Source organism: Pempheris klunzingeri, chromosome 1, assembly GCF_042242105.1.
Source record: "Pempheris klunzingeri isolate RE-2024b chromosome 1, fPemKlu1.hap1, whole genome shotgun sequence".
Taxonomy (NCBI): Eukaryota; Metazoa; Chordata; class Actinopteri; order Acropomatiformes; family Pempheridae; genus Pempheris; species Pempheris klunzingeri.
Window position 1 is genome coordinate 906816 of NC_092012.1, and position 26151 is coordinate 932966.

Sequence of the window (26151 nt, forward strand, 5' to 3'; positions counted from 1 at the left end):
GTAGTAGCATACATGCTAGCATGCTAATTGAAAAACCACTGTCTCGATATTCAGAAATATGAGATGAATTCAAACAGTCTGAAAAATAAAATGTGGAGGCTGTGAAAGCTCTCAAGTCCTGATTACTTGTCTCAAACTGAAGTATGTTCTGACTTTTTTGTGTTGTTTAGAGGGTTTTTGGGGCTTTTCTGGCTCGTGCACTCTGTATTAGTGTTTTGACTCTAACTTGCTTTGCTGGATGTTTTCAACCGGACTTGTTCTAAGTCTCATAGATGTTTTGACTCCAGACTCGTTCGTGTCTCGTCTGCATTTTGACTTGGACTCAGACGCCAATCAAGCCGACTTTGGCTTCAACCAAGTCCAGTGGACTTTCTTCATGATCTGATTGGTCCTGTCTCGTTTACCGCTTACTGTCCTGTGAGCGCTTTAATTTGAACGTGTCTCTGTATTATCTTTGTCTTAACTGGCACTTTGTTCTGATCTTGTGAGTGAACTCAGACTTATTTTAATTCTTTTGGTGTTTTCATTCTTCTAGACCTTTCCGACTCCTGGGCGCTCTGACTCAGTGTTCTGACCCTAACTTGGACTTCTCTGGAGTCTCATAGATGTTTTGACTCCAGACTCGTCTCTGTCTCGTCTACATTTTGACACCAGTCTCACCTATAATCGTCTTCGATCTCAACCAAGTCCAGTCGACTGTCTTCCAGGATTTGACTCGATTTGAGCTCGTCTTGGTGTCGTCTATCTTACTTCTTTTACTTTACTTTTATTCTCAGTCTTGTTTTGTCTCAGACTCGTACCTGTCTCATCTGCATTTTGACTTGTCTCAGGCCCAGACACTTATCTGGCCTGTAAAAGTCCACCTTTTCAGGTCTTGAGCTGGTCTTGTCCTGTTTTAGGACACAGTCTTGATTCAACACTGTTTGGACTTGTTTCAGACTCGTCCTGACTCAACCCCTCTGAGAAAGGCTGCGCTTCCCCAAAATGTAATGACGTAAACTGTCCAGCAGAAGAAGCTGTTTGACTCAGCTGTACGTCCAGGTAGCAGAAACACCTGCATATAGTAGAAGAAGAAGAAGAAGACGTCCAGCGAAGGTTTCTGGACTGTAACGTTCCTTTTTAGTTCCATTTCTGTCTGGTTTGGTTTGGTTGGGTGTGATTTTTCAGACATGTGAAGAAGCTGAATCCTGGATACACTCACAATCACACACACACAAACACATTGGCACTGTTGGCATGGCAACAAACCACAGTAAAACCCCTGCGAACCGTCTAATGATGACTGAATCTGCAGCGTCGCTCTTCTTGTTATGAAAAGTTTATCTGGTGAAGAAGAGTCCTGGTTGTTGTAGGAGGAGGTCAAGCAGTCGGACTCGCCCTCCAACAGTCCTCCTCTTCCTCTTTTTTTCTTCTTCTCTTGCTCTTTTCAGAGTCTCTTCACGTCAGTCTCCCAGTCGGAGCAGCGCCGGCTTTACGGCACATCAATCCTCAGCTCATTAGCCCTCCAAAATGGCTTCCAAATAAAGTTCAGCTTGTGTTGTGATCAGGCCATCAAGATACCTGAGAGCAGGGAACAAAGGGTTAGCAGTTAGCACATCAGCTAACACATTGTTTGTTGACTCAGGCATGCATAAACTTTGTTTATCTCAGAGTTAAAGAGAGTTTTCAGAGATTTTCATCATGAGTTTGAACAAAATCTCAAAACAGAAGACAGAAAACTGAGATTGTCCAACTTTTTGTGGACCACGCTGGAATAGTTGAGCATTTACACTGGTTAAACAATCCCACAAACTGACACTATAATACTGTTTTTTAGGATAAAGAAATAAATAAATATGAAAAATAATACACTATATGAGCAAAAGCATGAACATGAGAGTGGCATCAACCTGAACATGTAACTCTCAGCCAGAAATCAGTGATCGCTGGAGATGGTGGAGTCAGGCTAGCTGTTTGTACCTGTTTCCAGTCTTTATGCTAAGCTAAGCTTCTGGTAAACCCCTCTTATATTTGATATCACACCAGCATCTTCATATTGTCTAAGCACGTCTACCCAGAATCCCCTTCTCCTCCTCCTCCTCCTCCTCCTCCAGCTTGTCCTCACCTCCACACTGTGCTTGTCCTGAAAGACACAAACATCACAAACTCCCGTTAGCGATTCATTTCATGCAACAGAATCTGAATCTTCTCAGTAAATGACACCAGAAGCTGACAGTGAAACCATCGTCCTCACCTCCTCCTGCAGTCGCTCCTGTGAGGCGTTCAGGTGCATCTGACGCTGCTCCTTGTCGGCGTCGGCGCGGTGCTCCTGACGCTCTTTGGTCAGAGCTTTCTGAGCGACTTCACGCTCGTGCTCCCTTCGCTCGGCCAGGTGCTTCAGCAGCTCGGCCTCCTGACACTGGAGGGACACGGGGAGGATTTACAGTGAGCTTGGTTTTTCTTTTCCAGAAGAATCCCAGAATGATTTTACAGAACAGATTAACTTTTTGTCTCTGCCGTGTCTTGGAGTCTGTTCAGTGTTACACTAGCTTCTTTGTGGTCTTATTTTCTGGGAGTATTATTTTGGATTGATGACGCACCTGATCAGCTCTATGTTTGGTCGATTTGTCGGCCAATCAAAACCAAAAGACCCCCTTCAATAGAACAAGGTGGTAATAAATCAGAAATCTGGCTAGAAGAAAGGGCATTGGCCATAATTTACTTGAATAATGTTCATTTGATAATCACTCATGATCACACAGTAAAATAGCTAATGGAGTTCCTCAGGGATCAATTTCAGGGCCTCTACTTTTTTGAGGTCACCATTTGTGGTTTTTAGCAAACTATCTCAGCTACTACAGGACGGGCTGTGATCTTTTCAGGAATTCATGCTCCCCTCAGGATGAACTGTAATACTCTAATTAATCCTCTAGCGCCACCATGAGGCCAACATTTTCATTTGTCCAGTACAGCAGGACTACAGACATTCATCAGCCTCAGCTGTACTTTATGTTTACTGCTAATTAATGTATGTTAGCATGCTAAATTAAGAGGGTAACACTGCTTAACATCATCATGTTAGCATTGTCATTGTTAGCATTTAGCTGTAGCCTCTTCGTCTTGTGATATTAGTGTGACTTTACAATAACAATTAAAAATCCACCCCCAGCACCCCACACACCTTCCTCCTCTCCTGGGCCGCGTCCAGTTTCTTCTGGATCTCTTCCAGCGAGGGTTTCTGGCGGGGCGGCGTGGTCGCCCTCAGCTCGGGGCCGCCGTCGAAGGTGGGCGGCTTCAGGATGACCTCGAAGGCCTGGCCGCTCGTCCGCTTGCTCAGCTCGATCACCTCCATGTCCCGAATGTTGCACAGGTTCAAGTCCACCACGCCCGCTGCAAGAAGAAGAGCATGACACCGTGAAGCGACCACAAACTGCTGCTGGAAAACCACCATGATTGTAATAAGACAGATTTTATGATTCATATAATGTCTGTGTGGGTTTCCTCCCACATGCAGACAAACAGAAGCAGGTTATGGAAATAAAGACACAAGAAACTGACAGACTAGTTCACCCTGCTGCTCACTGAGCTGCTCATCATTTACCTGATGAATAACTGCTTTTTTACCAACTGGCACCGATAATGAGAAAACTGTGTAACTGTAAGATATCAGCTTGATTGTGCTTAAAACAAGACGTTATTTCTTGGAGGATCTTCTTCTTCTTCATGTCCCTAAAATGTGTCCAACCTCAGCTAGAAGGTTCCAGAAGTCACTGAAGCAGAACTACACACTAACACACTGACTAACTAGCACACACACACACACTATAGACCTCCACTACACACTGACACACTGACTAACTAGCACACACACACACACTATAGACCTCCACTACACACTAACACACTGACTAACTAGCACACACACACACACTATAGACCTCCACTACACACTGACACACTGACTAACTAGCACACACACACACACTATAGACCTCCACTACACACTAACACACTGACTAACTAGCACACACACACACACACACACTATAGACCTCCACTACACACTGACACACTGACTAACTAGCACACACACACACACTATAGACCTCCACTACACACTAACACACTGACTAACTAACACACACACACACACACACACACACACTATAGACCTCCACTACACACTAACACACTGACTAACTAGCACACACACTATAGACCTCCACTACACACTAACACACTGACTAACTAGCACACACACACACACACACACTATAGACCTCCACTACACACTAACACACTGACTAACTAACACACACACACACACACACACTATAGACCTCCACTACACACTAACACACTGACTAACTAGCACACACACTATAGACCTCCACTACACACTGACACACTGACTAACTAGCACACACACACTATAGACCTCCACTACACACTGACACACTGACTAACTAACACACACACACACTATAGACCTCCACTACACACTGACACACTGACTAACTAGCACACACACACACTATAGACCTCCACTACACACTGACACACTGACTAACTAGCACACACACACACTATAGACCTCCACTACACACTGACACACTGACTAACTAACACACACACACTATAGACCTCCACTACACACTGACACACTGACTAACTAGCACACACACACACTATAGACCTCCACTACACACTGACACACTGACTAACTAGCACACACACACACACTATAGACCTCCACTACACACTGACACACTGACTAACTAGCACACACACACACACTATAGACCTCCACTACACACTAACACACTGACTAACTAGCACACACACACACACACACACTATAGACCTCCACTACACACTGACACACTGACTAACTAGCACACACACACACACTATAGACCTCCACTACACACTAACACACTGACTAACTAACACACACACACACACACACACTATAGACCTCCACTACACACTAACACACTGACTAACTAGCACACACACTATAGACCTCCACTACACACTAACACACTGACTAACTAGCACACACACACACACACACACTATAGACCTCCACTACACACTAACACACTGACTAACTAACACACACACACACACACACTATAGACCTCCACTACACACTAACACACTGACTAACTAGCACACACACTATAGACCTCCACTACACACTGACACACTGACTAACTAGCACACACACACACTATAGACCTCCACTACACACTGACACACTGACTAACTAGCACACACACACACTATAGACCTCCACTACACACTGACACACTGACTAACTAGCACACACACACACTATAGACCTCCACTACACACTGACACACTGACTAACTAGCACACACACACACTATAGACCTCCACTACACACTGACACACTGACTAACTAGCACACACACACTATAGACCTCCACTACACACTGACTAACTAGCACACACACACACACACACACACACACACACACACACACACACACACACACACACACACACACACTATAGACCTCCACTAACTTTCCCCAACATGGAGCCTATTAGCTTCATTTAGTATCACAGTGTAAAACTGAATGATTTTAAACTGCTGCTCTTCCTGTCTGGTGTTACTGGGGGTCTTTATAGAGGGAGGAGCCCTCTGATTGGTTAAATGTGGGACAGCTTGTTGTCCCTGACTGGCCTCACCTGAACAGGTGTTGGCTCTATCTACCTGCAGTGCTCCTTGTACCTGTGTTTTACCTGACTAAAGGTTTGACAATAACAGGACGTTCTCTGCTCAGCTTTTGGACAGGTCCACCCCACACACCTGTCTGCAGGTGTGCAGGAGCGTTCAGGCGTGGCTGTGGCCTCTCCTGTGTGAGGATTTTCTTTTGAATGATTTGATTTCCTCATTTCTTTTACTGAAGGAGGATTTTCATTGTAACAGAGGTGGTTTTAGTCCTTTTACTGAAGTAAAGCACCTGAAGACTTAAAAGAAGGTAAAGAAAAAGCAGGAGACAGGTGCTGCTCACCTTCCTTCTTGTCGGCCTCGGTGTCTCTGGGCTGGGGGGGGAGGATGCAGGAGCAGAAGAGAGACACCAGGGGGAGCTCTCGCATCTTCTCTCTGTAGGCTGCAACATTTAGAGACACGAGGAGGAAAAATACAGCTGAGCCTTAAATCTGTGGAGATTCAGTCAAACATAAAAACACATGAGACATCTGACAGGTAATCAGTCAGAGTGAGTTTTACCTGCTAGAGTCATCCTGCTGCTGCTGCTGCTGCTGCTGCTTTCGGTCAAAGACACTGTGGTGAGGTAGAGTCTGTTCCTGAGGAGACACACAGCACGAGCACTAAATCAGCTGGAGTCAGTTTACGGTGACCTGCAGACACACAGAGCTTTAATAAAGCTCCTTATGCTCCTGTCAGCCTGAACTCAGGGAGCAAAACCCCTTAAAGGTGAAATCTGAACAAACTGCAGTGGAAGAAAATAGGACACAGTTCAGGACAAAAAAGTGGAAGAAAGAGGAGAAAAGCTCTGTGTGTGTTTTGTCATTTGTTTAGCAGAAGAAGAATCTTTTTTAGTCATTCAGTCATTAACTGTCCACAGCTTTGCATCCTGAACATTTGGTAGATTAAAAATTCATCCCACACAGGCTGAGAATATCTCCGGTTCTTCACTCAAATGAATCATTTGGATTTAAAGGTCAGATTTCTGCAGCTTGTTGAGTTGAGTCATTCGTATTAACGCGAGGATTCGCCGGCTTTGGCTTTCAGGAGACTAAAAGAAGTCCTCTGAAGTGTGAAGCAGAAGCGCTGCAGGAGCTTCACCACAGAGACTCTGGTGTTCTCCAACAGGCAACACCAGAGCTGCTCATCATCTGACCTCTGCAAAGCCCAGAGCGAAGCCTGATGTTCACGTTTAACTGACTGAAAACTGTTTCTTCCTTGTGAACGACCGACACAAAGAGGTTCAGACCACAAACACAGAAAAGCAACAAATCAGATTCAGTGTTTGTGACGAACAAAACAAAACGACAGGAAGAAAGAAACCACATCACAGTTTCTGCAGAAGAAGACTGCTAAAAGGTCACCAATGTTTTATATGAATATCTTTAAAGGAGTAATGCAAACACAGTGTTGAACTTTATGTGTGTGTGTGTGTGTGTGTGTGTGCAGGGACTAAGCGATGATGTCATTGTTGCCAGTGAGCGCATCAACCTTCTGCAGCGAGTCGAGCACGCAGCTCAAACCCCAAACTCCCCCCAAAGACAGCGAGGAGCAAAGACAAGATGCAGCAGAGACAGAAAGAAAGAAAAGAACGACGTGATGAACAGAAACAGACAAAAGAAGGAGGAAGAATCGTGAGTGAGAGCAGCTCGTTCAAGCAAAGCTGCAGCCGCCTGCACACATGCACCAAGCCTGGAAATAACAACATGATTTCAAGACACAAAGAGGAGTGTGTGTGTGTGTGTGAGTGTGAGTGTGTGTGTGTGTGTGTGTGAGTGTGTGTGTGTGAGAGAGTGTGTGTACTCACCCTGCAGTGATGCTCGGTCTCTCTGTTCAGACTGAAGCTCTGCAGCTCAGCAGCATCAGCACCAAACAGCAGCCTGCTGCATGACATCACCTAGGAGCCATCTGATTGGCCGGCAGGGATGCTGGGCTGTGATTGGTCCTGCAGGGTGGCAGAGGGGGGAGGAGGAGGAGGAGGAGGGGGAGGAGGAGGAGGAGGAGGAGGAGGGGGTTCAGGGCTGTGGAGGTTTATTTCAGAGGAACCCTCCTCCTCATCATCAGAAAGCTCTTCATCAGAACCACAATGATTTTAGTGTCTTTAAGCTTGGAGCGATTTTACACACACACACACACACACACACACACACACACACACACACACACACACACACACACACACACCCACACACACACCCACACACACACACACACACACACACACACACACACTCACAGCTGATCAGTAACATTTGACTGGTGAGGTCATCTTTTACAAAGCCAGAGCAAAATCAGAGAGAGCAGATGTATGTGTGTGTGTGTGCGTGTGTGTGTGTGTGTGTGTGTGTGTGTGTGTGTGTGTGTGTGTGTGTGTGTAGTTTTATATTTATGTTTATACAACATGCACAGTGGGAACGATCCTCTCCCTCCTCTCTCTGCATGCTGAGTAAATTCATGCTGCATGTATAAAAACAAAAAAGGTGATTCCTCCATTGATGATTGGCTGATTGGCTGATTGGCTGATTGGCTGCAGGTGTGGAGCAGAAAAGGTCACTTAACTGACCAATCACAGCTCTCGCTGCTTCAATATCACAACTGCTTGTTTGCACCTTTTCATTTACTTTGATCAGTTCTCTGTGCTGCATGTTCCTCTTTAATCATCTTACATATAAACCCATTAGATCTATAGATCTATAGATCTATATCTATAGATCTATAGATCTATAGATATAGATCTATACAGAGTGTTCACAGGTAGAATATGTCCTATAAGATCACCTGATCACCTGTTACACCGACCGCCAGATTACATTTAACCTCTTGACCTCTGCAGCCGTTAAACTAAACGACTGATCTGTCCAAACTTAAATGTTGAGACTGAGAGATACACATACACACACACACACACACACACACACACACACACACACACACACACACTCACATACACACACACACACTCACACATACACACACACACACACACACACACACACACACACACACACACACACACACACACACACCGACTGCATCTAGAATGAAATCAAAATAAAAGTTATGAAGAACTCTGAAGTCTAGTGATCTGGATGGATCCAGCAGATCTGGTTTGATCTGGTTTTTGTGGGTCGATGCTTCTGAGGAAATGTCAGCGCTAAATTTAAAGGCTGACAATGAAGCGTTACTCATCACACACACACACACACACACACAGATCTGCGTTTGTGTGTTAACGCCTCCATCTGTTGCTCTGGTTGGCAGCCAAACTAGACTGTCTGTCGCTTTTCATTCAAACACATCGAACCAAACACACACACACACACACACACACACACACACACACACACACACACACACACACACACACACACACACACACACACACACACACACACACACACTCTCACGCCTCACTGCTGTCAGCGTTGCACGATTTTATTCTGAGGGTCTTCAGGGATCCACTTTATTCCCGGTAATCGGGGCTTAAAGTTCGGCTGGTTAGTTTCGTGCAAGGACGTCACTTTGTGCTGAGAACTAGAGGCGACCTGAAGACTCAGGTGAAACAGTGTGACCTCAGGTGGGGGGGGGGGGGGGGGGGTCACCAGAATGTCCAGAGACCCTCAGACTCAGACCGTCCTCTGTTTCTGCTCCGTCTCTCACTGGATGTGTGAAAACACTCCGTTCAGATTTGGCTCCTCTTGTGATGTCACACAGGGATCTGTTGATCACGTGACCTCCTTCAGCCAATCACCAGGCTGATGGTCCCGCCCACTGAGAACCTGAGTCCACCTGTCTGTCCTCCACTGTCGTCCCCCCATCTGTGGAGGTGAAGACCGGAGGAGTCACTTTATTTTGGAGGGAAACAGGAAGTCTGTCCTAACGGTCGGAGCTCCAGGACGGAGCGACTTCACTCTGAAGCTGGAGTTCGGCAGGTGAACTTAGCGTTAGCATGTTGCTAATGTGGCTCCCCTTCAGAGAGATGGTGGGCGGAGCCTAATCAGGCCTGTGGGAGCCGACCAATCAGAGCAGACTGGGCTTCTTTGGGGGGAACAGAGCAGAAAATAATGAGTTTTTTAAACATTACAGCATGAAAACAGATTCTCGCTGGACCCCAAATATGAGAATGAACTCGAACATGGCAGAATATCTCTCCTTTAAGTTCAACTCCCCTTTTCTAGCTTCGGTCAGAGCGCTGTTGTTCTGTCCATATTTACATTAGACTGTTTTCTTATTGTGCAAAAGAACCTTTCTCACAGTTTTCAGTAATAATAAACTCTGGATCTTATATTTCACTAAGAAAAGTCATTGATTATCGTGTGAGTTTACATCTGCTATTTGTGGAACAGTTGACTGTGTAAATCTAAAGTGAGTCAGACTCCATTTAGTACTCGGCTTCGTTAAATCTGCTGGTCATTAGCAGCTTTCTGTCATCAGTTATTCCTGAACAGCGGACCGTTGCCATGGACACTGTTCTGATAGCAGAAACAAGACAGTCAATCTAAATCAATAAAACTGTTTTTAAGTCAGTGTTTGCTGTCAGATGACTTGATGATTTCTAAGCTGTGTAATAAACAATAATCCCTGAATCAGACATGTTGTTACCGTAGCGCCACCTGTGGGTGTAGTGCCGATATATTGATCAGCTCAGAGCTGATATTTTCATGTGTCACCTACATGTGATCAACGTGTTCAGTGTCATTAAACTCCTGTCAGTAGACCGTGACTACACTTCCCATCATGCACCAGCAGAACACAGTGTTCTCACACACACACTGCTCCCCCTCTTCTCCTCACAGCGAAGCAGATGATGTAATGCAGCTGCAGTGTGTGTGTGTGTGTGTGTGTGTGTGTGTGTGTGTGGAGGCAGGGAGCGAGAGGCTGCAGCAACAAGGAGAGAGAAACCCCCACATCCCAGCTAATGATGTCACCTGCAGCCAATCAGCTCTCAGAGCCACACTGTCAGGGTGTGTGTGTGTGTGTGTGTGTGTATGTGTGTGTGTGTGTGTGTGTGTGTGTGTGTGTGTGTGTGTGTGTGTGTGAAGTCAAATCAGTTCAAGGATTCAGCAGAAACATCAACACATCTGCAGAATAATGTTTTTTAAGAGCTGCAGGCGGTTCGTTTCTGCAGGACGGAGATAGAAGCATCATATTATAGTGGGGGGGGGCGCTGTGTGTGTGTGTGTGGGTGTGTGTGTGTGTGTGTGTGGGTGTGGTGGTGGTGGTGGGGGGGGGGGTCTGGCTCTGTGCGCTGCTTTCGAGGACAAACAGCAGCAGCAGACTAACTGGAAGCAATGACTTCATCTCTGAGTCCGGACAATGATGTCACTGGCGATGAGGTCACTTCGGTGGGCTCGCCACAGAGTGATGTCATGGCGATAAGAAAGAGTCATGTGGTCGACGGGGGCCGATCAGATGTTAGGAGGTGTGTGTGTGCATCTAATCTAATCTAATCTAATAATATAACACTACTACTCTGCTCTCTCACACACTTTCATTCATTTATTTTCTCCTTTCTGACTTTTCTACATTTACAGACTGGATATTAAAAAACAAAAGATTTTAAATAAACCAACATTAATTTATGGAAGGAATGAGACGAAGACACGCTGAGCAGCACGCATCACATCCACGACTGCGGCGCCACGACAACCGAACATCACCATCCTAGAACCACATCACTAGAATAGAACCAATCAGGAACACGTGATGGAGCAGCGTTAGCGACGTTAGCTTAGCATAACAAATCAGACCTCGAGTCCCCGTCGTGTCCAGACGCCTTCAGACTCAGACCGTCATGTGACCTCCTCCGGCCCGTCAGCAGGCCGACGGCCCCGCCCACTGAGAACCTGAGTACTCTTACCACCTGATCACCTGATCAGTACAGGTGTTTTTACTGCAGAGAGCTCCTTCTTACAAACACTCTGTCCACTGTGAAGCCTCAAGTTTGGCTCTACTGCCGTCGCCATCTTGGTTTTATGGAGCCAGAAGAGACGTGCAGGTGGCCCCGCCCACTGAGTCCTGGGAGTGGAGTGTGTATGTGTGTGTGTGTTTCTCTGTGAGTGTGTGTGTGTTTCTGTTTCTGTGAGTGTGTGTGTGTGTGTGTGTGTGTGTTTCTGTTTCTGTGTGTGTGTGTGTGTGTCTGTGTGTGTGTTTGTGTGTGTGTGTGTGTGTGTGTCTGTGTTTCTGTCTGTGTGTGTGTGTGTGTGTCTGTGTTTCTGTCTGTGTGTGTGTGTGTGTGTCTGTGTTTCTGTCTGTGTGTGTGTGTGTGTGTCTGTGTTTCTGTCTGTGTGTGTGTGTGTGTGTCTGTGTTTCTGTCTGTGTGTGTGTGTGTGTGTCTGTGTGTGTGTGTGTGCTTCTGTGTGTGTCTCTCTGCCAGCAGTCGTGTGTTTGTTTGTGTCGGCGAGGCGTCGTGACTCTCGGCTCTTCTGTTTCTGTTCGTGTCTGCAGCCCACTGAGGAGGAGGACGGGGGGGGGGGGCAGAGAGAGAGAGTGAGGGAGGGGCGAGCGAGCAGCAGGCAGAGGAGAGAGAGAGACAACAGAGTGGGCTGAATGTCAGCAGAGGTGAGTCACTGCAGGGGAACACACACACACACACACACACACACACACACACACACACACACACACACACACACACACCTTACCTCTGATCTAACGACTTGTGCTGCTGTTCACCTTTTTTCTTGCTTTGTTCAAATGTAAAATGTCAATAAAGTTTGTTGAAGTGACAGATGGAGCTCCTCCTGCTCACTGAAGCTCTTTAAGAACAGAAGAATCAGCACCAAACATTCAAAACACTCAAAGTAAAGATCCTCAGTCTGTCACTGACTCTAGTGATCGATCGATCCTGTTTGATGGGTTAAGGTTAGTGAAGGTGGAGCTCATCTGTCCTGCAGGTGGTTTCACCTGTGATCTCTTCATTAGTTTATTATGTTCTTTATAGAAAGAGCAGAAAACGGGATTCAGTCAGAATCAGTGAAGATATAATAATATATTAGAAATATATGAAATATAAAAACAAACAAGCTTCACCACAATTAGATCAAAGATAGAACAACATTAATATAGAAGATACAAGTACAGGATTCAGCCTTCAGACTCTGCTGCTGCTTTACTGGAGGTTCACTGGAGAACAGGAGGAGAACAGGGGAACAGAACAGGAGAACAGGAGGACAGAACAGGAGGAGAACAGGAGGACAGGAGAACAGGAGAACAGGGGAACAGAACAGGGGAACAGGAGGAGAACAGGAGAACAGGAAAACAGAACAGGAGAACAGGAGAACAGGGGAACAGGAGAACAGGAAAACAGAACAGGAGAACAGGAGGACAGGAGGAGAACAGGAGAACAGGAGGACAGGAGGAGAACAGGAGAACAGGAGGACAGGAGAACAGGAGAACAGGGGAACAGAACAGGGGAACAGGAGAACAGAACAGGGGAACAGGAGGAGAACAGGAGAACAGGAAAACAGAACAGGAGAACAGGAGAACAGGGGAACAGGAGGAGAACAGGAGAACAGGAAAACAGAACAGGAGAACAGGAGGACAGGAGGAGAACAGGAGAACAGGAGGACAGGAGAACAGAACAGGAGAACAGGGGAACAGGGGAACAGGGGAACAGGAGAACAGGAGAACAGGACGCAGCCTTTGGAGGAGACGGCCTGCAGACATCAGCTCAACATGATTAAATCTAAACTTCTTTGCTCAGTTGATCTTTGAACTCTCTGAACTCCTTTAAGCCTTTTGTTCTATTTTTTAATGCTGCTTCTATAAATTCTACTGATTTCACTTGTTTTTATTTAATTCTTTTCATTCTGTTTCCTATTTTAATGTTAATGTGATGCTGGTTTCATATGAAGCTCTCTGTATGAAGAGTTTATTGTTCTTGTTATTTCTTGCTTCCTTTGAAGCAGAGTGTGTTCTATGGAGACCCGCTCTGCCTTTCACTGAATGTACTCTGTGTTTTTCACTGAAGCCAGTGGAAAGTGACTCAGCTGCTCTTCGGTCCGACCACGCTGCCGGATTTCAGCGAGCGTGTAGGCGAGGGAGTGTTGGCAGATGGTCGGCAGGCGGAGAATCTGAATCCATTCACAGAGCTGAAGGATGAATGAGGCCAGTTTGTGTGTGTGGAGAGAGCGAGCTGCAGTCATCAATACCACCCTGATCAATACCACCCTGATCAGTGGCATCCTGATCAATACCACCCTGATCAGTGGCATCCTGATCAATGGCATCCTGATCAATACCACCCAGATCAGTGGTATCCTGATCAATACCACCCTGATCAGTGGCATCCTGATCAATGGCATCCTGATCAATACCACCCAGATCAGTGGCATCCTGATCAATACCACCCAGATCAATGGCATCCTGATCAATACCATCCAGATCAATGGCATCCTGATCAATGGCATCCTGATCAATACCACCCTGATGAGTGGAATCCTGATCAATACCATCCAGATCGATACAATCCAGATCAATACCATCCTGATCAGTGTCACCCTGATCAATGTCATCCTGATCAGTGCCACTGTGATCAATGCCACGCTGATCGATAACACCGTGATCAGTGCCACCCTGATCCTGACCAATCAGAATCACTTGTGGCTCCAGAAAACCAAGATGGCGGCGCCCGTGAAGCCGAACTGGAGGCTTCCTGAAAACACCAGCTGAACTAAAAGCTTTTTTAAATATTTTTTATTTTGTAGATCAATAATCTTTTCAGCTCTTTCACAAACCAAGTCATGAAAAAAACAGGAAAAGCAGAATAGAGTCTTTACTGGTATAAAAATAGAACTTTCTCTTGAGGGAAGGAGCAGCACTCAGGAGCCAATCAGCTTCACCGAATGAGTGAGGTCACGGGGTCAGGGGTCACCTGATCGGACATGTGAGAAAAAACACCACTGGAAGTCTGCCTCCACTGCGTCCACCTGCTCCAGGTGATAGTCTGAGCCCCAGCGAGGGACACCTTCCCTCACCTTCATCCCCTCCTCCTCCTCCTCCTCCTCCTCCTCCTCCTCCTCCTCCTCCTCCTCCAGAGGTCAGAGGTCAGAGGTCAGAGGTCAGGGCCCTTCAGGCATCCCACACTTCTTGTTTCGGACTCGAACCACCTGCTTCCTCTCCGTCAGGAAGTTCCCAAAGGCGTCTCGCTCTTTGCTCTCCTCCGTCACTGGAAGATAAAATAAAACTATTGTATTTATTTATTTCATTTCCTGGTTTTTTATTAATAGTGTCTGATATAAAACTCTCACCGCCGTGGTCGATGTCGTCCGTGTCGCTGTCCACCTCCTCCTCATCGCTGTCGTCATGGTGACCACGTGTCATGATGAGGTCGCTGGGCCCGGCGACGTCAGCCTCCTCTGTGGTCACATCATACAGACGTTCAGGTGTCTAAAGGACTAGTACGTCCACTAGAAGAGCTTGTGTGAGCCACTGACACACACACCAGACTACATTCACTAAAACAGGGATTTTAGAGAACAGGACACAGGAGCTGCTGCTCTGCTGCTGCCTCCATCAGGTAGTCTGTTTCTGTTATTGTGGGACTGTGGTGTTTTAAAGGGGTAGTTGATCCAAACTACCCCTTTAAAACACCACACACACAAAGTCCTGTGTTCTCCGATTTTAAATTACTGTTTTTGTCAATGCAGTTTGGAGACAAAGATGTTATATCGCTCTCTGCACACACACCAGACTACATTCACTAAAACAGTGATTTTAGCTCACAGAACACAGGAGCTGCTGGTCTGCTGCCGCCTCCATCAGTCAGTGTGTTTGTGTTACTATTAGTTGATCTAAACAAACTCTTTAAGACACCAAAGTCACACAAAGTCCTGTGTTCTATGAGGCAAAATTACTATGGAGTTTGATAATAAACTGATGCTATATCACTCCCTGTAAACACACCAGACTCCATTCACAAAAACAGGGATTTTAGTTCCCATCACACAGGAGCTGCTGGTCTCCTGCTGCCTCCATCAGTTAGTTACTATTTTATTCTTTATTCTCCGTGGCGGTCGGCTGTACCTGTGGACGCTGTGGTCGTCATGTCGACAGCTCCCAGGTCCTTCCTGAGCCGCTCCATCTGCTCCTGCTGCTTCCTGCTCTGAGCCTCCGCCTGATGGACAGGAAGTCAGTTAAAACATGAAGACGTGTGTGGAAACAGAGAGAAAACACACAGACAGACAGACAGACAGACAGACACACTCACCAGCTGTTTGCGGAGTCTTTCATACTCAGGTCGATAGTCCCTGAGGAAGGAGGAAGAGTTCAGTTTATTAAGCAAACTTGAGGAGAATGTGATGTCATCAACAAACACATCCAGATTCAAAGTTAAAACTTTAACATGTTTAAAAGAAGGTGAACAGAGCTGAGAGCTGCTCTGTGTCTGGAGAAGAACATGAGACACACTGAGGTCACTGTTTCTAACTCACCTGTCGTACTCGTCGGCGGCGTCCTCCACCTGAGCGAACAGCTCGTCCAATCCGCTTCCTGTGACTGCGGACACGCCCACCACCTGCAGACACGGAGACACAGTCCACCAGTATAAATGAGCTGGTTATCAGCTGGTTCTGTTAACTCTGAGTCTACTGATCAGCTCCGAGTGTGTTCATGTGGAAGAGTTTATTACCAGCAACATCACCACAACCACAAATAAAGGACTTACAAGATACCTGGTGTCTGAGTGACTGGTAGGTAGTAAAAGTGTTGGAACTGGTCCAGTAGATTGATAGTAGATGTGACAGCATCATGGAAAGGATCCCTACAGAGAGAGACCTGGAAGATCCTTTTGGTTTAACCACAAACAGCACACACACCAGACTACATTCACTAAAACAGGGATTTTAGAGAACAGGACACAGGAGCTGCTGCTCTGCTGCTGCCTCCATCAGTCAGTGTGTTTGTGTTGTTGAGGGACTTTGGTGTTTTAAAGGATCCGTTTGGATCCAACACAACGTTTGTGTGACACACAGTAACACAAACAACCAACAATCGAGGCAGCAGTAGAGCAGCAGCTCACTTGTTTGGTGAGGTAAAATCACTGTGTTTGTCAATGCAGTCTGGTGGGTTTAATGAGAGCGATATTCCACCAACTGAGGTGATCTACTGGATCACTTCCAACACTTTTTGTACCTAGCAGTCATTTACACACCAGGATCTTTACAAACAAGGCCAAGGCGTAAAAGTACCAGAGAGTACCATGTTCCATGAACATGAAATGAGATGAAACAGTAAAACTCTGTGAAACAGTAAACAGTTTAATTCTAATAACTTGGACAGAAGAAGAAGATGAACATTCGGGGTTCAGACATCAGACAGTAATCCAGTAATCCAGTAAACCAGTAATCCGCCCTCCTACCCTCAGGTTGGTGTAGAACTCGTCCAGCACCAGACTCATGGAGCGCGTCAGGTTGCTAACGTACGACGTCTCCTGGTTCAGAGCGTCTTGGAAAACCTCAAAGTCCTGCATCCACTCCACAGCGAAGCCGTGGTCGATGATGTCCGTCTGCACGAACAACAAGACGGCAGCACGGTCAGCGAGCGCTAAGGACACCGAGAGAGACACGACTCCAGGACAGGAAGTGACCTCACCTTGTTCATGACCACGATGAAGGGCAGCTTGGTCTTGTAGAGAATACTGAGGGAGAGAGACATCATGTTCAGAGATCCTCTGAATGTACACAGACCTGATCCACGTCTACACCAGAGACCTGATCCACGTCTACAGAGACCTGATCCACTTCTAAACCAGAGACCTGATCCACGTCTACAGAGACCTGATCCACTTCTAAACCAGAGACCTGATCCACTTCTAAACCAGAGACCTGATCCACGTCTACACCAGAGACCTGATCCACGTCTACACCAGAGACCTGATCCACGTCTAAACCAGAGACCTGAACCACGTCTAAACCAGAGACTTGATCCACGTCTAAACCAGAGACCTGATCCACGTCTACACCAGAGACCTGATCCACGTCTACACCAGAGACCTGATCCACGTCTACACCAGAGACCTGATCCATGTCTAAACCAGAGACCTGAACCACGTCTAAACCAGAGACTTGATCCACGTCTAAACCAGAGACCTGATCCATGTCTACAGAGACTTGATCCACGTCTAACCAGAGACCTGATCCACGTCTACAGAGACCAGTAAACCCCAGCTGAAGGAGGCTCTGGTTTAAGCTGAGGTTTAATCTCCTGTTAGAACAAGTAGACTGTGAACTATCAGCACAGTTCAGGAGGAACATTAGTCCAGTCTGATCTGTTGGCCCCCCCTGCTGGAGAACCAGAGTCTCACAGCTACAACATGATGGAAAACAGTTCAGTGTCTCACTTTCATACACAGAACACATTTTACAGAATTATATATGAAGCTCAGTCCGATGGTGAGGGGTTTTAGAAACAGGAGGAATTTTAAATTACAGATTCAGTTTTTACACTTTCCTGAAAACATCATAGAAATCTACCCCCCCCCCCGGACGCTGACTTACCTGCAGGCGTACAGCATGTTGGACATGAACGTGACGGGGTTGGCGCTGCGGGACGTGTCCATCACGTAGATCACCACGCAGGGGAAGGACGACGCCAGAGCCTCCGTGATGATGGTTCCAGACGCCGACCAGGTGAAGACCTCGATCTGTCCCGGGGTGTCGATCAGCACGTAGCTGCAGAGGTCAAAGGTCATCAGAGAGAGACAGAGACTTCTTCTGCAGCGTGTCTCCATGAATCAGCGAGTTACATCTAAGACCTTTTAATACGTCAATGTAAAAATAATAATAATAAAAAGTAAAACACAGGTGAACTCAATATATCTTAATCATTAATCATCAGTGATCAATGAGGCGACATCAAGGAGCACCGTCAGTTTCCTGCTGAGTCATTCAGGACTGTTTTATAGCTTAGAAATGTTTTACTGTCAAGAACTCGTCAGATCTACACGGATCAAATCCACGTTGTTTAGTGAGCAGGTGACAGGTCTGCTCCCCTGAACCATGGCGATGTACCTGCTAAGAGCAGAGTTACACCTGACGTTAGCTCGCTAACCCCACACCCACACATCTGTTCCACCCCGCAGGCACACAGGAGGCAGCCAGCAGGAAACGACCACGTGGTCAATAGAAGAAGATGACGGCAGCTAAATCATAGTTTTCCTCTTGTTTTTCTAGCCGTTTTTAGACGCATATCATCTCAAAGAAGAGGCGAGCTTCACTACTCTACCGCGTCCTTCCTGTTGTGATGTCATGTGGTGGGAACAGCGGAAAAATGACAACTGCTGACGAAAGGCTGACGTTGGCCGTCTCTAACTACGATGAACCACATAACGTCCCGTTTTCTCATTTGATGGCACACGCAGCGCAGCGCCGCTCCACACGCTCGTTGGTGTTTTTTGAAGCGGCCGCGTTTCTGTCCGATCAGCCCCCAACTCCCAGAATGCACTTGGCTGTAGAGAGAGGACACAGGGACAAACACAGGCGGATACTGACCGGTGATTCTGCTGCTTCTTCTCTATGAACTGCATCACCTGAACAACACAAACACACAGTCAGAAGAACGAGTCCTGATTTCATCACACTAACCCACAGCTTCGGTTACGCTCATCCTGAATCTCAGTTAAACAGCTGATGGGAGGAAGTGGAGTCAGACTGAGTCACCTGATCAAAGCGTGTGGCGAACAGGTTGAGCGACGTCACGATGCCGCCGTTGGGTCCGAGGCCGTACTGCTTCATCACTTCCTTATAGTTCACCGTGTCCCTGATGTCTGGAGGGAAGAGGACAGACTGAAGGCTACAGGGAGCAGGAGCACTGGTACTGCTAAATGTTTGCTCTGTGTGTCCAGAAAATAGACCGGCCCTCACCGATGTTTGCAGGGAAGGGGACCTCGTGGACGGCAGGGTCCAGGTTGATGACGTACGGAGGAGATTTCAGAGTGTGAAGGTGAGCCGTCAGCCTCTGGAGGAGACAGAAGCATGAGAAGAAGAACAGAGAGCTCTGGCACATAAGAACCAGAGGGGGGGGGGGGGGGGGGGGGGGGGGTGGTCCACCGCCAACCTGCCTGTCAGGGTCAAATACTGCATCTGTTAACACTGCGTCACACTCTAATGGATATAAAACTAATAAGACCAGTTTAAACTGCACTAGCTGTATTACACTCTTCCTCTAATGCAGGCTAATAAAACACAGCTGCATGAAGGTGATGATGTTGAAGCTGTTCTCAGAGGAGGAGCCTCACCTGGAGGATGGAGTTTGTGGTGCTGTTGGCTGCACCATGTTACACTGACAGGTGTTTCTATTATTTTGTCCACACCATGCACCCCAATGAGGGTAGACTACATGAAGCAGACTCTTCTCTAGAATCTACACAGTCTACATGTGGCTCTAATGTCCGCATCACTGAACTACATCCGATGGAGGATGTAAGCTAGCAGCAAGTTAGCCGCCAGCTAACAGCTAATAGTTAGCACTGGTTAACACGGGTCCACAGTAAAGTGATGAAACCCGAAATATTCTACCAGTACTATTGTAAACAATGACCCGGACCAGACCGGGTTGTCAACACCTCTCTTGTTGTTACCTGGCTGAAGAAGCTAACTCACGCAGCTAGCTAACGTTAGCCACACTGGCTAACTCACCTGGACGAAGGTGGTTTTCCCGGAGCCCGCCATGCCCAGCACGATCAGACACACGGGTTTGTCCCGGGCAGCAGCTCCCGGTGCCCCGCCTTCTGCCCCCGCAGCAGAACCCTCCTGGTTTTCCATTAAAACCTCCTCAGGACCGGGACCAGCGCCGCCACACTGCGCCGACTCCGCCATGTTGTTTTAATGTTGTGAGGAACCGGCAGCCGGAAAGACGCTGGTGCTGTCGTAAAATGTCGTAAAAGAGGAGTTAATGTTATTAATGCATCATTAATGTATCTCAGTACATTTATTTAATTGGTTTACTAAAGTACAAAAATCTGAGTCTTTCTATTTCATAACACTTCCTACTTTTACCTCACTCAGGAACTTAAAAAGACATTTATTTATTATTTATTACACATTCTGTGAAATACATTTAATGCTTGTCCCAAACCATCTGACTTTAATGCACTTAACCTGTCTTGTTTTCCTTGTTTTATTCATTTTCTCATGGTGGGGGCACACACACTCCTGGTATCTTGCATGTAATTAAAGTAAAGACCTTCTTGTCTTGTCTGTAAGCAGCCAGGAGGCCTCAAGATGGCGCTCCAACAGCACTCTGATTCAGCCTATTAGATCCTCACAGTGGTCTGTCTCCACTGTTCTATCAGTGTGTAGTTATACTGCAGGTACAACAATACACATAGTTTACTGGGTCAACATGCACAAACTACAAATGACACATATACAAAGTACAAACCAAACCTCACTGAGTATATGTTATGTAAATGTTACATCAGTATTATTCTCTAATGGGGGGGCACCAGGCCAGACGTCAGCCGCTCAGAGGGTTTTTAACACCATGACGACCAGAGGTTCATCTGGGATGGAGAAACACTCTGACTGTGACTTTAGCTGCTGTCTGTAGCTGCAGCACAACAAAACAGGAAGTACATCCAAGAAACACATTTAAAGCAGCAGAAGAAGAAACGAGGCCTGTTTGATCCCGTTAGAAACATTTAAAGCAGCAGAAGAAGAAACGCGGCCTGTTTGATCCTGTTAGAGACACATTTAAAGCAGCAGAAGAAGAAACGAGGCCTGTTTGATCCCGTTAGAAACACATTTAAAGCAGCAGAAGAAGAAACGCAGACTGTTTGATCCCGTTAGAGACACATTTAAAGCAGCAGAAGAAGAAACGCGGCCTGTTTGATCCCGTTAGAGACACATTTAAAGCAGCAGAAGAAGAAACGCGGCCTGTTTGATCCCGTTAGAGACACATTTAAAGCAGCAGAAGAAGAAACGAGGCCTGTTTGATCCCGTTAGAGACACATTTAAAGCAGCAGAAGAAGAAACGCGGCCCGTTTGATCCCGTTAGAGACACATTTAAAGCAGCAGAAGAAGAAACGCGGCCTGTTTGATCCCGTTAGAGACACATTTATAGCAGCAGAAGAAGAAACGCGGCCCGTTTGATCCCGTTAGAGACACATTTAAAGCAGCAGAAGAAGAAACGCAGGCTGTTTGATCCCGTTAGAGACACATTTAAAGCAGCAGAAGAAGAAACGCGGCCCGTTTGATCCCGTTAGAAACACATTTAAAGCAGCAGAAGAAGAAACATGGCCTGTTTGATCCCGTTAGAGACTGTGAGCAGAGCAGGAAACACCAACTACATCACTATGAATAAGATGTTAAAGCGCAGCACCGATCAGTGACTGATGAAAAAGGATCATTCAGGTGAACTCATGTCAGACACTGTCGGTGCAGACTGAAGATTTCTTCCAACCGTCTGAGCTGAAACCTTCCTCACATGCCGTCCACGTCCGACGCTTCTCCTCCGACTCCGAAGGGTTTGCAGAAAATGCAAATGAATGCAGCGCGTCTTATTAAAATGCATCCCGTTGAAAAGAGAGGAAATATTCAGCGAGTGCTAATGCGCGGCATTATAATTTTAAAACTTCCCTTTGTAGTTTGTGTTTCATCAGGGCCGCGTGTGATGAAATGATTGTGACACTTTATTAGAGATTCATGTGAATGTGAGAGAGGAGAGCGAGTGCTTCGGTTTCATTAGTCAGAGCAGCTTTTTAAATCTGAATCTCACTTCAGCAGCAGCAGGAACACCAGAACACCAGGCTGTGCATCAAAGCCAGAGCTAATCTGGACATTTTCCTCACAGAAACATTTATTTGCTCTGTAATAAAATCTAGAAGGTTGATTTTATTCTCATGATTTCACACAGAATGGATTCACAGGAAACGATGCAGCTTGTGACCGTCGTCTCTCTGTTTCTGCTCCGTCTGTCAGTCCGTTGAGATTAGCCTCCCTTTATGATGTCATAAGGGGATCTGGTGGTCATGTGACCTCCTGAGTCCACTTCCTGTCCTCCCATCCTTTCTTCCTCTCTAACTCCAGCTCCTGCTGACCTGAAGACGTCGAAGGCGACAGCGAAGCAGCAGATTGTTTCTGTTCCTCTAAAACGAGGCGTTCAGACAGAAGCTGGAACAAACAAAGTGTTGTTTTGAACATCAAACCCTGTAAACCTGCTCCAGGTGTGGACCTGTGATCTGGTCTGTCTCTAGAGCTGAGAGCAGCAACAGCAGGACCATCCCTCACACGTGTTCACACACAGTATTTATTCTTTCCTCGGATCACCACTCTGCTCCCAGCTTCTCCTGCTGGAGTCCACTCACACACACAAAGATCATAGATGAGACATTTAACACACACTGATCGATAGAAGCCTCGTCGTCCGGCTTGTTGTTCGCCTGATGAAGCGCTTCACGTTCAATAAAATCATTTCTGTTGTTCTTCTGCTGACGTTTAGAGGCTCCAGAGCACCAATGATTTTACTGATGAGCCGGTAGAATAATTACCGGTGTGGCCATTTTATAACCAATTATCACTGTTGACAGTGAATTAAATGTCAATCAGCCAATTGATTCATCAGGTAGTTGCATCAGTTTTACTGTCAAGTTCTCCAAACATGATTCAGATGATGATTTAGTGCAAAAAAGTACAAGTTCATTCTGAAAGTGTTCACATTTAACGTTTACATTCTGAACGACCTGAAGTTTGTCTTCTCTCTAATTTTTACCCTCTGGTGGGCCAGTTTTGGCCCGCGGGCCGTATGTTTGACACCCCTGACTTACATAAACGTGCTCGCTGACCCAGTGAGGGTAAAAACAGTGGAGCTGGGAGTTTTCAGACTTTGTGGACATGAACGTTCTAATGTGTGTTTTGCTCACATGGTTTCCTGTGAAGTTCACCTGAGGAGGAGCGTGAGAGCCCCCCCCCCCCCCCCCCCCCCCCCCGTCCGGCCTGCAGGAGCCGATCAGGAAAGAAAAGAAACCGTGTTCCTGATGAGAGCAGAGCGGCCTCTCATACTCCGGACTCAATAATTCATGCTTACAGAGGAGCGCTGAATTATTGAACTGAGCTGTTAGTGTGATGATGACTCACACGCTGTTATTCTGAGAGCACCGAGCTCCCATCAGTCAGCTCTGATTCATCAGAGCAGCTGACCGGCGGAGGAAACAGGCCTCGCCACGGCCGTTCATTTAGCTGTGCAGAGACTCACATCTGACTAAGACAGAGGGACTGTCTGTCTGTCTGTCTGTCCCTCTGTCTGTCTGATTTTCCCCACAACCCTTCGTCCCATCGACTGTCTACGAGCACCCCTGAGGACAGGTGATGTGTAATGTGATGTGTTTCTGTGACTGGACCCTGGAAAAGTTCTCAGTCTCCTCAGTTTGTGTTTGTGGTTATTTTGTGGACAAATGACTCCGTAACAGAAAAGTAAAGTCGCTGCTGAACACAACGACAACGGCAGGCATCACTTTTCATTCTCTGTTTCTTTTAAACAAGCATTAGCCCCAGTTAGCACCGTTAGCATAAGCATTAGCCCCAGTTAGCCCAGTTAACACAAACAATAGCCCCAGTTAGCACAAGCATTAGCACCAGTTAGCACAAACAATAGCCCCAGTTAGCACAAGCATTAGCACCAGTTAGCACAAGCATTAGCCCCAGTTAGCACAAACAATGGCCCCAGTTAGCACAAGCATTAGCACCAGTTAGCACAAGCATTAGCCCCAGTTAGCACAAACAATGGCCCCAGTTAGCACAAGCATTAGCCCCAGTTAGCCCAGTTAGCACAAATCAAACTGGATCCAGTAACATTTGGTGGAAACACTCTTTATGAACTGATTCCTCCATGTTTGAATGAAACTGAGACATTTTAAACCAATTTATCAGAGATTTATTGATCACAATATAAAAGTAAATTAGTCATCAAAGTAATCAGACGGAGATAGACCAGGACCAGGACCAGGACCAGGACCAGGACCAGGACCGGGGTCAGACCGTCCTGCACAGTCACAGTTTAGTTGTTGCTGCTGGTTTGTGTTGTGAAAGCCTCTCCTCCGTACGCTGGAACTTGAGTCTGGACTTGAGCCGGATTCCTGCAGCTGCTGGTATCTCCTCTGCAGATCTGACCCCTGTGACCCGCCGTGCTGCGAGCGCTCCGCCCGACCCGGCTGAACTCTGCGCTGGTATGTGAGTCTGCAGAGACAGACGCTGCTGAGCGCCAGGCTCCGGTTAACCCTTTAAAACTAACAGCAGGCGGTGCAGAGGAACAGTCGGGGTCACTTCCCCTCCGTTTGGCCTCTCAGCCAGAATCCAGAAACAATCTGTATCTAATATCAATAAAAGATGGACATGAATCCTTATTTCATCTGCATTCACACAGAGTGACATGTAGAAATAATGTACAGGTATGAAGTGATGTGTTTCTACTGGTTACTGCTGTTTCATCACATGTAGGGAAAAACAGACTAGATTTGGAACATTTGGAAACAAGAACTGTGACTGAATGTTTTACCTGCTTCATCAGAGGATAAAAGTGAACTAAAGATCGTTTTAACAGAGACATGTGTGCAGGCTGCATCACATCACTCAGCATCCAGCCTCTTACAGCAGACAGCAGCATTTTACCAGGAGTTAAAACATAATATGTCACAGTTGTGACATAAGTGACCTCAGGAGTGACTCTTCAGTGGAGCAGAAGCAGGAAGTGAAGCTCGTTAAGTGTCTGAGTAAATGTACTTTGTTCCATTCGGCTTATTTACCTGTGAGACGACAGTCTGACTCTGTTGTTCACATCGAGGACAAACCGGCTGCTGTCAAGATAAATGATGGCTGCTGTCAGGGCCTGAAGGAGGAGGAGGAGGAGGAGGAGGAGGAGGAGGAGGAGCAGGCACAGAGGTGGACACACTCCCTCCACACTTTGAGCAGAGATTGATGAGGCTCAGAGACGATGTCACAGCAGCTGTGTGTTCACGCTGAAGCCAAAATGTGAGGCTGCAGGATGGTGGAGGTGAAGAAGCTGCTCATCCTCCTCTTCATCAACACCATCAGCACCATCAACACCATCAGCACCATCAGCACCATCAGCACCATCACCAACACCTCAGAACCGGAGAGTGACGAGTCAGTTTACATTTCTTCATTTGTTCCCCTAAAAACAGTGACGAAGGACTTCAGGGTCAACACAGAGCTACACACACACACACACACACACACACACAGAGCTACACACACACACACACACACACACACACACACACACACACACACACACCTCAGAGCTACACACACACACACACACACACACACACACCTCAGAGCTACACACACACACACACACACACACACCTCAGAGCTACACACACACACACACACACACACACCTCAGAGCTACACACACAGACACACACACACACACCTCAGAGCTACACACACACACACACACACACACAC

At 46.7% G+C, this 26151-nt stretch overlaps 2 protein-coding genes across 2 annotated transcripts; both read right to left on the reverse strand.

Annotated features, from left to right (window-relative positions):
• Positions 1–1551: 1551 nt before the first annotated feature.
• LOC139201613 (stathmin-4-like) lies at positions 1552–6272 on the reverse strand. The gene is made up of 6 exons (XM_070830983.1): positions 6245–6272; positions 6027–6125; positions 3161–3369; positions 2234–2398; positions 2105–2122; positions 1552–1560 (listed from the first exon to the last, which is right to left on the reverse strand). Exons 1-6 carry the CDS (start codon positions 6255–6257, stop codon positions 1552–1554), a joined length of 513 nt encoding a protein of 170 aa, XP_070687084.1. The 5' UTR covers positions 6258–6272.
• An 8152-nt stretch (positions 6273–14424) lies between these two features.
• gpn1 (GPN-loop GTPase 1) lies at positions 14425–20547 on the reverse strand. Its single transcript, XM_070829933.1, has 12 exons — positions 20359–20547; positions 19585–19678; positions 19381–19487; positions 19213–19250; positions 18220–18393; positions 17315–17360; positions 17082–17228; positions 16156–16238; positions 15933–15972; positions 15749–15839; positions 14974–15081; positions 14425–14891 (listed from the first exon to the last, which is right to left on the reverse strand). Exons 1-12 carry the CDS (start codon positions 20536–20538, stop codon positions 14785–14787), a joined length of 1215 nt encoding a protein of 404 aa, XP_070686034.1. The 5' UTR covers positions 20539–20547; the 3' UTR covers positions 14425–14784.
• Between the last annotated feature and the right edge of the window lie 5604 nt (positions 20548–26151).

Bases quoted from the DNA above. Each gene is read 5' to 3' on its own strand.
- gpn1 (XM_070829933.1), bottom strand. From the start codon at position 20,538: ATGGCGGAGTCGGCGCAGTGTGGCGGCGCTGGTCCCGGTCCTGAGGAG. The intron at 18,394-19,212 runs GTCAGTATCCGC...TGACCTCTGCAG, and splicing joins AAGAAGCAGCAGAATCACCG to CTACGTGCTGATCGACACCC. The intron at 17,361-18,219 runs GTAAGTCAGCGT...TCTCTCCCTCAG, and splicing joins AACATGCTGTACGCCTGCAG to TATTCTCTACAAGACCAAGC.
- LOC139201613 (XM_070830983.1), bottom strand. The intron at 3,370-6,026 runs GTGAGCAGCACC...TTCTTCTTGCAG, and splicing joins CGAGGCCGACAAGAAGGAAG to CGGGCGTGGTGGACTTGAAC. The intron at 2,399-3,160 runs GTGTGTGGGGTG...GTGTCCCTCCAG, and splicing joins CGGCCCAGGAGAGGAGGAAG to TGTCAGGAGGCCGAGCTGCT.